The following is a 13,044-nucleotide window of genomic DNA, read 5'->3' as shown; positions in this document are numbered from 1 at the left end:
TTTGGAAAGCAGCGTTAGAAGACACTTACCAATTATACATTTATAAAGGTGGGTTTCTTTAAAATTTCTCTATCCGCCTCTCTGTCTATCCATGTTGAAATTTATCATCAGCAAACAATATAATTTCTAAATTCGATTAGTTTCTCTGATATCTGTAAACTGTGCTAGTAATAACCTAGCCATAGGTCCTTTACGGAAATAGTTCAAAATTCTTTTGAATTATTAGTTGGTCTTTTGTATATAGTCAAAGCAGAAATCCGGAAACATATATAATACCAGTAGCTATAAGAGGAGACTATATTTTTGATGTTACTTATACGACTGGCAACTAAAATCGTAATCTGTTCGCTTGCAAAATTCTTGTTTTTCATTAAACTATTTTAAACATCATTACTACTCTTCCTTCCCAAGAACCTTTGATAATGCACCGTTTCACAAGAATAATATCCAGTATGAACAACAGTCCATTTTAAAAATGATCTTGCTGGAGAATCACAGAGAAAAGTTCTAACTTTAACAGTGTGTTCAACTGATTTTATTGTCAGACTGAATAACTTTAAACCACACAATTCTTGTCATTCTTCCGTAAATGGATATAAAGACGTAATTAAAAACCCAATTAAGGAAGGAATTAAAGCACGGATGTATAAGAGTGGACGTGCAACTTATTACAGTTTAACTTTTTGTATCAGTTTAAACTTTTATAGCATTTGTTTAATAAGACTGTACATGATAAAGTAACTACTTCACTTGTTGACAAATTACTAAACAAATTACACCAAAATAAAGAAAATAAGTTGTCGGCACGAACAGATTTTATCATTTTTTCAAGATGAACATTTGTAAACTTGGGAACTTTTTTATTGTAAACAAAGTCTGTGAATGATAAAATAGATCTGTAAGGTTAAATTTAAAATGACTAAAAAAAGTATAACTAAATATAAAAAAGCTTAAATATACTTTTTTATCAAGATCTGATTTCATTCAATTCTTTTGTCCATCATTTGCCAGCTTAGTCCTTCATTCACCAAGCTATTTTATAATTCATTGGATAATACAAAACCTTTTCAAAAATGATTTAAATTTATAATTATCCTACAAAATGCGGCAGATATTTCATATTTTCGTTTTTCATATTTCATATATTTTTTCATTTATCATAAAAAGCACATAATAACCCATTAGTTTTTGTCAAATAAATTTAAGGTTATATATAGCTGGTAAATCATATTATGTTAATATTAAATTCTTAGCTATTCTTGCGGTTTGCCATAAATTGGCTTTGCTAAATTCTTTAAAACTGTGACAAATTATTTTTGCTTTCTTGTATTCATTTTATGTATAAGTTATTTAACCATAACTGTATATATTTCTGTTGTTGAACATATATATATATATACATTACACACGTCTTTTTAAGCCGTCGTTAATGGGTGTTAAATATGACAACTTTAAGACGTTTTAAATAAGACGACTTACGCTGTTTCATTTGAGACCAGTTTAAGACATCTTTAATACCAATTTCAAGTCGTTTTAAATTTGTCTTTAAGACGACTTGTTGTTGGGTGGGAAACGTCTATGATTAAAGACATCTTAAACTGGTTATTCCGAAAGACGTCTTAAGCTGGTTATTCGAACAGACGTCTTAAACTGGTTATTCCGACAACCGTCTCGTTAAGATGTCTTACGGACGTCTTAAACTGGTTATTCTGACAGGTTTCTTGTTAAGATAAGTTAAATACATCTTAAACTGGTTATTCTGAAAGACATCTTAAACTGGTTATTCCAAAAGACGTCATAAACTGGTTATTGCAACAGACGTCTTGTTAAGATATGTTAAAGACGTCTTAAAATGGTTATTCCGAAAGACGTCTTGTTAAGATATCTTACGGACATCTTAAATTGGTTGTTCCGACAGACGTCTTGTTCAGATGTCTTACGGACGTTTTAAACTGGTTATTCTGTAAGACGTCTTGTCAAGATGTCTTGCGGACGTCATAAACTGGTTGTCGGAAGACGTCTTAATGAGGTGTGGAAAAGCCGTCATAAACACGTCTTTAACTAGTTGCAGACGTCTAGATGAGTTAAAGATAAGTTACATATGTCTTTAAGTCGTCTCATGTTGGGTGGGATAGGACTTGCTTCTAGCTGAATTGAAAATTAGATATATTGTGGAAACTGTTGGGGTGTCTATGAGCACCGTCAAAAATATTGAGGACCAAATTTTAGTTGGAGAAGGCTTTAATAGAAAGTTAAGTGGTGGACACATGAATAAAAAACAGAATTATAGTCTCTCAAAAACCAAAATATTGAAAGATCCTACAGATTCCATAGTAAAACTATCCAACTATGAACGTTAGCCCGCAGGTTATAAAAAGACTGTTTATACTGATTTACAGCTTACCTCATATGCGAGGACCATAAAACACCTTTTAGAAAGAAACCTTTAGAACCAAGTACCCAGCTCAAGCCATGGTTCTAGAAGTTGTGATGAAAAAAAAAAGTCTAGTGATGGAAAAAGGAGTTCTAGGAATCTGATAGAAAAAAGGTGCCTCTTCAATTTTTTAAACCTGTTAAAAAATTGGGAGCTAAAGTTTATTGCAAGGTCCAGCGGTACAAAGTTTTAGCTGAAAGTGAATTAACCAAATGAGAATTGTATGTGAACCCAGGGTTTGTGCTCCGCCTACTACTGCAAAATAAGTGCAGAAATTCTACAAAGATTAATTTACAGTTTTTTGACCAACTACCTTCTAGCCTTTGTCCTACCTTGAATTAAACCCCCTCAACTATGTCGTTTGGGGGAAATTGAAGCACTCAATCAATGTAACTTCACACCGGAATCTATCAGTTGTGATTTTAATTATTTGCGATGTGTTCCGAAATTCTAAGCCAATAAAACAACTAAAACTTTAACATTATGCATTAATCCTTCTTATAATGAAAAAGATATTATGCCTACAACTGTGAGATTTAAAATCCACTACACACATACGTTTCAAGCCTATATGAAAAATCTCATTTTTGAAAAGCCCTTGCTATGGCCATCTACTAGAAAAAATGCATCTTTAAATAAAGTTAATTATGGTAATGATCTTACATACTCTGCAGTTAAAATGGATAACCCATTTAACAATGCCACCAATCCATCACAAATTGCAGTTTCAAATAGTATGCTAAAACTATTTATACCAAACCATCCCGTAATGTACGTTTCTAAAGTTGTAAAAGAGGAAGAAGAAGACCCATTAAAGAAAAAACAAAAGTTGTAATTATTTATATGAAATATATTTGATAAAACCCATTTCGTCACTTGTTTTCATTCCATTACATCACTTGTTTTCATTGATAAACTCTCATTTAATAAATGTAACATTTCTTGACTCAATAAAAGATACATAAGCTATTTCATTTACTTTTAAAATATGTTTTAACTTTTTTTTTGTGAATGCAACATAAAAATTTCATTTTTATATATAGCATTCGTAGTTACTAATACACTTCTAGGATTCATTCTTTTACAATTAACCAATTGCTTAGCTTACAGAATTGACGAGATGGTATTTGAAAACCTTGGCGTCATTCAAGCTATGAAACAATTATTAGAATGATCACTTTTCCACTTTGTCTATACCGGACCCAATAAATCCTCCATATGGTTTGACACCCAACACCAATCCGCCAGGTTCTATCCAATTATCTAGGTTTCCCATACCAAATGCCAATATAAGAACTGTAACTCTTCCTCTTCCTCTTTTACAACTTCAGTAATGTACATTACTTGACGGTTTGGTATAGAGGTCATGTGACATACTATGAGATCTTGTAGTATGTGACATGATACATGATACTCATTTGAGGCATGGATGCGTTTACCCGTAGGTGGAGGTTAATATTTATAACAGATGCTATTATCTACCATATATAAACTATGTTTAAATGAAATCTTGAACCCGAAATCTTGAGCCAGTTATTTGGAAAAAAAGAGAAATTCCGATAAAACTTTTTAAATATGCAAAGAAAAGAAAAGAAAGGATGCCTTAATTACTTCTTCAAGAACATAGCTGATGAAAACATCTAATTGTACAGGCTACGAAGATGGTCGAAGATGGCCTCCATGACCCATTTGAAGCCCTAACAGAAGTTTTCTAATTTGTTAAAAACATTAAAAATAATGATAGACATTACGATCATCATATTGTTAAAAAATTAATTTGAAGACATATGTTTAAAAAATTTGGTTACTATAAACAATATTTTTGAAACTGCATTTTGATTTTACATCGTCATTCCTAAGATCTTAAACTATTTCTTTAATCATGAGTTCGGTTGAAAAACTAAGAGATTCCACAAGATTCCATGGTAGTTTTAACAATTTCCCATCGATAGGTATATATGAAAGCAGAAAAAAAAAAACAGTTGCCAAAACTTGCCCTAATTCATTATACAAACTTTTAAAGAAAATCAAATCTAAATTTCATATCAATTATTTTTCACACATTTTTTACATTACATTAGCACTACAGAGATAATTTGTCATAACTCAAAAGCCAAAATTCAAAAACTCATGCTTAAACAAATTATGCTAAATTTCAAACCTCAAAAACCAAAAGTTTCATGGTTTGACTTCCTACTGCCTGGATTAAATGCTTGAAAATAAAACTTTCATACAAATTAACGAATAATAGTTCATTGCTTAAAGTAATTATAAAAAAACATATTAATTCCTATCATTCAAAAGTTAGGAATTAATCACGGTAATTTACTTGAGGCTATTCTACTTGAATTTTGTAGATTGGAGGGTCTAGACCATGGAAGTATTGATGAACCTGAAATGATAAATCTCAAGAAAACTCCATCAATATATAATTGTGAATTCAAATCTAAATTGCTGAAATATTCATGAACCTTTTCAATCACATGGATACACTTTAAACATATGGAAGTGGGGAAAGTAGAAAAAGTTGAGTATAAAAAAAAATTAAGGATTTTGAAAAAAAATTTCTTTCAAGTTGATCAATTATGGAATTAATTCGGAATTGTAGTCTAAATTAAAGGAAAAAAATTTTAACTTTAGCACAATTTTTTTCATAAAGATACTCCTGATGGCGAGCATACTTGTGTGTGTAATTTAAACAACATTTTATATGCTTTAAAATTGAAATCAAGCATTGTTATTTACACTGAAATAGAGAAAAACAGAAAATGTAGGTTTTCAACAGTGTCAGTTTTCCCTCTGAAAAATCAAAGTCATAAGGGTGGATAAAAAAACAGTTTAGTAAAACTTGTAGGTATAGCCTAACGGAGTTTGTACGCAATCTTTATCATGACACTGGCTTGTGTTCATAGTACTGGTAAGGAAAGTTCCACAAGTGCAAACATGTCAAAAAATGAAATAACTAAACTTACACATTTAATACAACCGGAAAATTTTCAAGGTTCATGCTAATCTTTTATCCAGAGTTTGTTGAGACCATTTATTTTAAAGCCGCTTTTCTATTCTATAAAGGTATAGTAATTTTATGCAAGGAGTCAAAAATCAAAGGCAATTTTTTCCCATGGTAATTAAATAGTTTCAAAATTTGTATCTTGGAATCCTTAGATATGTATACTATCCCATATAGGTGGCGCTCTTGGGTCAGCCAGGTTGATAATATGACAATCTGTGGTAACTGTCGAGTCTACTCTATTAATTTGCCCGTCTGAATGAATAACGTTTCGAAAAGACGGGTGGAGAACAATTTCAAGTTGGTCCGATTAAACAGAAGAATATTTTGTTGATAAAAAAATTTTAACTTTAAAAATGGCTACTACTGAAACTTCTGGAGATGATCCGAACACTAACAAAGTTATATATCAACAACCAACTTTAAAAGTACAAGAATTAGATATATATAGAGCGTCTCAGCTTGGGTAAAAATTATTATCTTAATGCTCATTTTGGATTTACTAGTCAAAATTTATATACGATAGCTAAATTACATTATACAATTACCTACTGTTAAATGTAAACAGTTTAACCCTCTGAAAACCCACATTTTCTTATAATGATTTTAGAATTTTTTCCTTTAGTATAAATACAAATGATGTGTCAATAATTCAATATTTTTAATGTTTTTTTCCTTATAGCCCAAGACTTAACAATTTTAAAAGTGTTGTAAGTGCATAATAAAGATCAAATTCATATCAAATATGATACACATTCATTACATACAATACATCATTTAGACACACATTAATACTAAATATTGTCTTATCTTGTATAAAGCAGTTATTATATGACTCAAATCTGTCATGATTTGAAAAGTCAATGAGGCCCATATGAGGCCCATATGTAAAATGTGATTTTACTTAGTAATTAAAAAAATTCATTGTAATTGGTAATTCCCCTGAGTCCTACAGATGGAACATTGGAATTTAAAACTTAAAGAAAAAATTTAAACATGAAATAGATTTTTCTTAAACAGATTTTTTGTGGTTGGTCACTGGTGACCCAGTGGGCCTTAGAGGGTTAAAATAATTTTAAAATGATAATAATAATTTAATTTGATTTAAAAAGCTCCAGTGGAAAAACCTCACATAAACTTAGTTATGTTAAAATTAAAGTCTTATTCAAGACATTAAATTTTTAAAGTTCTGGACTTTAAATTTTAAAGTTTTTTAATGAAAAAAATAACTGTTTTTGGTTTTGAACAAATTTTATAATTATTCAACTTAAATATCTTCTTATAGTATTTACTTACAGAAAATATAAAAAATAAGTCTTAAATTAGAATGTTTAAATTCTTATTACAATAGAAAGACTATTTCAAAAGCCAGGTTGTAATCTGTTTTTATATTTTTTCTGCTGATAGCTCTAAAAGTTGCATTTCTTATATTTAGGGATCTAGCACGCTGCCAAAAAATAATAGAAGAAAAAGGTGTGGAATATCTCCTCGAACATGATGAAAGAGGGCATACTGCCTTGCATTGGGCATGTCTAAGTGGTCATAATAATATAGTGAGATTTTTCATACAATGCAATGCTCCATTAGATAAAGCTAGTTTAAATGAATTAGGATCCAAGCCAATTCATTGGGCTTGTGTTAATGGTCAAATTTTAACAGTAGACTTACTCCTTCTGCATGGTGTATCTGTTAATACAACAGATAAAAGAGGATGCACACCTTTGATCATTGCAACCCAGTATGGAAAAACTATGCTAGTTAGTTATTTAATAGGCAAGGGAGCAAGAAAAGACTTTACTGATGTTGATGGAGATACTGCTCTGCATTGGGCATCATTTAAAGGTAGTTTTTTTGTTTAAAAATTTGCTTGTTTTATATTATGCATTTGAGAACGATACAAAGGCAGAATTTTATAAAAGTCATGCTTTTTTTAAATTATAATTGATCTGGTAAATCATGTAATAATCTTTAATGCATAAAATCATATTATAATAATCTGGTAAATCATGCTATAATAATTTTGTAAACCATGTCACTCTTTTATGCTTACAATCATATTGTAATAATCTTTTATAAAATTGGTAGTTAGACATGTAATACTTATTTAATAAAAGTTTCTTTTAAAAAAAGAGATTTTTTGTTTTAAATGCTATGTTGAAGGCAATTTTAACATATTTTTAAAGAAATTAGAAGGTATGTGGTAATAGATTGTTGCCAGTAAACTTTTAGTACTGTGGTGTGTAACTTGCTTATAATATTGGTTTTACCACTACTTAAAGCGTTAATTTTTACAGAGAACATTACAATTTTTAAAAGTCTGAATTTGATTTCTATTAATTAAAATCTTTCAATATCATTATTAGCTGTCTTCAGAACCAAATTCAGTATTTGGCATTACCAAACTGAAAATCAATATGATACATTTGAAGTTGATTGGCATATAATGACATTTTTTTTGTTGCCCAGTGAACCATTTAACCATTTTTGCTGCAGTAATAATCATGGAAGATATTGCTGTAGTTATTATTGCTGTTTGTGCTGATTTATAGTTTTGATCAGTGTAAAATCTTGTGATTGTTAAAATGCTGTGCAAAAATCTAGTGGTCCTTTGTCAAATTGGGTAGCACTGTAAAAATCCAAAAATGTGATGTAAGTTTGATGGAAGAGCTGTTTGGTTTTGCTCTTGAAAGTACACATCCTTTAAAATGAGTCAACTTTGTCTAAGACTTGAAGTAATTTGGCAAAAATTAGGGGGCATTCATATCCAATACTTAAATTCTCATATTTTTTAAAGCAAAAAAAACTGGCAAGTAAGTTAAATGTAATTTTATTAATGAGATATTTATTTTCATTCTCAAATTAGCAATAAAATTTGTTTAGACTTTTTTGGCTTAAAGACAAAGTAAGATTTGTAAAGCTAAGACTTTTCCATGTAGTTTGATGGTTTATAAAAATATAGGTTAAAAGTTTTATCTACTTTTTGTAAAATTGGTCAATATTTGCCCTATTTTGGATGGTCAGAGACCATTTAAAAGCATTTTTTTTTTATTGTGAATGCTCATGATTTGTGTATTTGTATTTCTAGGGTACAGTGAAATTGGTCAGTTGTTGCTTTATAGTGGCTTTAATCCAAAACAAAAAGATGATGTTGGGCAGGTATTCTAGTCCTTGTTTTTGTATTGTTTTTTAAAAAGAATTTTAAATAATTTGAGGACACAACAAGAACAATTCTTTTATGTCAACAAAAATTAAATTTTTTCAGACCCCAATGCATCTGGCATGTTTGAGTGGAAACCTTGAAATGGTGAAGCTTATAAATAAGCAGGTATTTAAAATTTAAATATTAATTTTTGTGAAAACATGGTTACTTATTACTTGATGAATTTTTTAAGTAACTTTTTTGTTTTGTTTGATATGAAAAGTTCTCTTAAAAAATACCCCATGATATCTGCAAATATTTCTTTTGAAAATAATATCTACCATCTTTTTAAAAGATTTTCTTGTTTTTTGTTGACTCATTGTTTTGCTATCCATTTTACAAAATTTAAAATTTCAAATGCCTTATACTTATTGTTTGTGTAAAAAAAATACACATAAAAAGCTAAAACAGCCAAGACCAATATCCTGAGCGAGCTGATTCATTATGAATCAATATTTTTATGCTTCTTTATTCTCTCAAATGTGAAGTTAAAATTAAATGATGTGAAATTCAGAAAAAATTATTTTATTTTATTCTAAATTTCTCGTTTTAAGCATTTTTAAAGGATATTTGATTTAAAATTTGCATTAGGAATTTTTATTGAAGCATTTTGAAGTCTATTTGATAGATTAAAGACTGGCAATTTAATTACAGGGTTGTGATCTTGAATTACGTGATTGCAACAACAAAACACCTCTGGACTTAGCGAAGGGAAGAAACTATCAAGATATTGTTTCTTTTTTGGAAAAACAAATGAAAGTGAATACATACTGCAGTTTTTGGTTTGTTATATTTTTTTAAATATTATTTCATATTCAGAAATTAAAAAAAAATTTAAAAATTTCATCGCTTTTGTATTTTCTTTGTTGCAGCAAAAGAATACTTGAACATATTGGTCAGAGACGCCATGTGTTCTTTTTTATATTTATGATGTTGGGCTTCAGCTATCCTTTGTACATTTATCATGTATGTTCATTATAATAATAAATTTGTTAGAAGATAAGCGAATATATTGCATGTGGCATGCTAATTTACCCATTGATAAACCAACAAAGTTTAAATAAAATTAAATAATTTCCATTGAATATGAAAATTTATCTATCCAACAACTTTCAGGTAAAGCCAAATTTTTACATGTGGCTGGATGTAGTCAGCTTGCTAAAAGCCACTGCTTGAATTTGAGTCCACAGCTTTATCAGCCACACATCTTAAGGCCAAATTTTGGTGTTGTCTCTGAGTCTGCCTTGGGCCAAGTTTGCTGTGTTATGGGGGTTATCGCTAAAGTTTGCTTGTTTCCATGGAATAATATGAGGTTGAAGAACTTTCTTGGTACTCTTTATCAACCATCCTGAAACCTTATAGTAGAAACAATGGGGGGGGGGGGCATTTTGAGGTCATTTGAAGCAACCAAACTATAACCTGGTTCAGGTGTTCTATCTGATTATTGTATTGATATGATCAGGTGTGTCCTCAATTATTAAGGTAGAGATGTACCTGTTTGTTCTCCTGTCTGTTTAATCAAAAAATATTTCTGAGAAGATGATACTGGAGTTTTTTTCTTAAAAATCCAAAGAAATGTCTTACAGTTTTGAAGTTTCTGTTCCTTCAAATAAGAGTAGAAAGAAAATTAACTCAAGATTTGACCATAATAAATGTTTGACAATTCTTCTGTCAGCCTTCTCTGACAAATTCATGTTTCTGGTCTTTGGCCTCATGGTCTTGAAGGGGTTCTTTATGCAGACCTTAACTTTGGCTATGAAAGTCTTGGTAGCAACTGGAAACCTGACATTACTTTTGAACTTTCTTTTGATGTTGCTATTGCTAACGAGAAGTTTTTTTGATGTTGTTAGTCTTTCTGAATACATTAAATGACTTTATATCTTGCTAGAGGACATGAAGAGTCAGAGGGGGCCTTCATGAAGCCTGCATGAAGGGCCTCTACTACTTCCTCACAATTTTCCTCTAACATTTTTAATTTTTAAGCCAAAAATGTTTGCATGTTGTAAAGATTGATCATAGGAACCACAGGAAAAAATTAGTTTCAGAAATAAATATATCTATCACCCAAACTTATTATATTAACTATGATGGGTAACTTATCACACCACATGTGGTAAATATCTTAGTATTGTGTGAGCTTTTTTCTGGTATTCTTTATGTTGTGCATGGAAATCATACTTCATACAAATTGCAACATTTCTGGTGCAATTTATTATGGTTTTAAAAAATTTTTTTTTATAATTTGAGTTTTGAAAATTGTATCATCTGTTATCATGTGGAAATTTCTTAAATTATTTTTTAGCTTTGTTAATAAAATTTTGGTATTTTTAGATAAATTTCTTAGCTGAGCAGATTCCTATCTTAAACATTGTATTTCTAATATGCAACATTCCTATGTGGTATTTTTTCATACGAACAGCAAATATTGATCCTGGATTTCTCCCTCAGCATTCAGATGAATATGATCTTGCTTTAAAAAAGGTTTTCAGCTTATTAACATTTAACAAAACAAAGTTACTGTTTTTTTTTTTGTTTTTTTTTTGTTAATTTCATAATTTTTTTAGGTTTCTCTTCATAAAGAATGGGAAATTGATAATCCATCTTCAAATCCATTGGCAAGGCTATGCCACACCTGTCGTTTAGTCCGCCCATTAAGAGCAAAGCACTGTAGGTTGTGTGATCGTTGTGTTAATGAAATGGATCATCATTGTAATTTTGTCAACAACTGTGTCGGACCAAATAATAGGTAAATAGAACTGAGTTGTTTTTTGTTTTTTTAAATAAGTCAATAAAAGACAATTCAAAGTGTTTTATTTTGCATAAGATGGTTTCTGTTGAGTTTTTATTTTGATAATTAAAAAAACTCTCATTCAGCTTTTCTATTTAGTTATATTCAATAATTATTGTTTAAATTAGGGTTCAGTTCTTTTTATTCCTTGTGAGTGCATCTGTAAATATGTGGTTAGCAATCTATATGGCTTCGCAAATAGTTTTTGCTCTGGGTTGGACAATTATCCGACTGTCATTTCTAATTATTTATGGTGTGTTTGCACCATTTATTCTGTCAATGATGTGTATTACTGTAAGTGTTTGTTTACTCATAATTTATAGTGTTTTTATGTAATATCCGGAGGTTTGTATATAGTATCCGGAGGTTTGTATATAGTATCCGGAGTTATTAGTTTGAGAATTTATTTTCGGGGAGTATCCTTTCCAAAACCAACTCCTAAACTTTTACTAATATTATTAAAAATATTTGTACTAAAAACGCCAATTGAGAAGAGAATGTGCTTTTTAGATACGGTTTGTTAAACTTAAATTTCTTTAACAACTTTAATAAAAGTCGTTGAATGTCAAATTATATTTCAAGTTGAAATAGTTTCTTAATAAATAATTATGGTTAAGTTACCAAAGTTTTTAATGTGAAAACTAAATCCAAATTCATGATAAATTGAAAAAAGTCTTATTTTTATGTAGATCTACCAGGCCGCTCTTAACATCACAACCAACGAGCGCATTAACAAATCAAGATATCTATATTTGAAAGACGCTTCTGGGAATTTCTACAATCCTTTCGACCGTGGTGTTTTCCTTAATCTTCTTGAATTTGTAAAGTTGGCGCCGCCTCTAACTGCAAATCGTAATAACGATGCGCAGTACTCTATTTAAATATACCATCAATTACAACTGAGAAGCGCGACATCATCTTGTGTTTCTGTCAAGAAAAGTCTTTTGACTGAAATAATTGTTACAACTGTGTACCAAACGCGATTGCGTAGTATTATTTTCAATGATTAGCGCGCCATACTTGGTGTATACTAAACCTGTTGTTAAAGCCGACAAATGTAACATAACGTTGAATGTCGTTGTTACAGCTGTTGTATGTAGTGGATATTGTTGTAATATAGCTCAATCAATACTCTGAAGGTTTATTTTAATGATCCTGTAATCATTTTTTTGTAAACTCCGTGTTTTATGTATATGTAATAGGGCATCCTGTAGTTTTCAACTTGCATTAATAAGGTCATGCCCAAGATTTTATTTGCCTCTAGGTACACACATTAAGGGTGGGCATATAAAAATTTATCAAAATAAAAGAAACATTTGCAAAAATAGACCTTAATTTTTGAAAATATTTGAAATGAGGAGGGGAGAGCAAAGTTTAAAATGTGTATCCCATCTCCTCCTCCTCCCAATGCAATTTACTTGTGCCAACTTTTTTTCCAATTTTCAAAACATTCTGCAAAGTCTTCTTCAAAGTCCTCAGAGCCTTCAACTCAGTCGTTTCAGTTTCTATCTCTTCTATCAATTGAAAGCGGTGTCCACGGAGCGATTTCTTCAGTTAGCAAATAAGCAGAAGTCACTTGGTGCTAAGTCAAGCGAATACGTTGGTTGCAAAAC

At 30.2% G+C, this 13,044-nt stretch overlaps 1 protein-coding gene across 2 annotated transcripts; it reads left to right on the top strand.

Annotated features, from left to right (window-relative positions):
* Window positions 1-4,911: 4,911 nt before the first annotated feature.
* LOC149892411 (uncharacterized) lies at window positions 4,912-12,637 on the top strand. Of its 2 annotated transcripts, XM_090078580.1 has the most exons (10): window positions 4,912-5,910; window positions 6,880-7,286; window positions 8,530-8,600; window positions 8,707-8,769; window positions 9,298-9,425; window positions 9,516-9,609; window positions 10,975-11,124; window positions 11,208-11,389; window positions 11,560-11,725; window positions 12,121-12,637. In XM_090078580.1, the coding sequence occupies exons 1-10, from the start codon at window positions 5,801-5,803 to the stop codon at window positions 12,310-12,312; spliced, it is 1,563 nt and encodes a 520-aa protein (XP_089934706.1). In that variant the 5' UTR covers window positions 4,912-5,800; the 3' UTR covers window positions 12,313-12,637. The 2 variants fall into 2 exon arrangements, with proteins under 2 accessions (XP_089934706.1, XP_089934707.1); XM_090078581.1 differs by lacking the exons at window positions 9,298-9,425; window positions 9,516-9,609 and having other exon boundaries at window positions 5,650-5,910.
* Window positions 12,638-13,044: the final 407 nt, after the last annotated feature.

This window comes from Hydra viridissima, unplaced genomic scaffold, assembly GCF_058129835.1.
Source record: "Hydra viridissima isolate aposymbiotic clone 2 unplaced genomic scaffold, HvirCarnegie_v1 scaffold_2, whole genome shotgun sequence".
Classification (NCBI taxonomy): Eukaryota; Metazoa; Cnidaria; class Hydrozoa; order Anthoathecata; family Hydridae; genus Hydra; species Hydra viridissima.
This window is presented reverse-complemented; position numbering and strand designations above follow the sequence as displayed.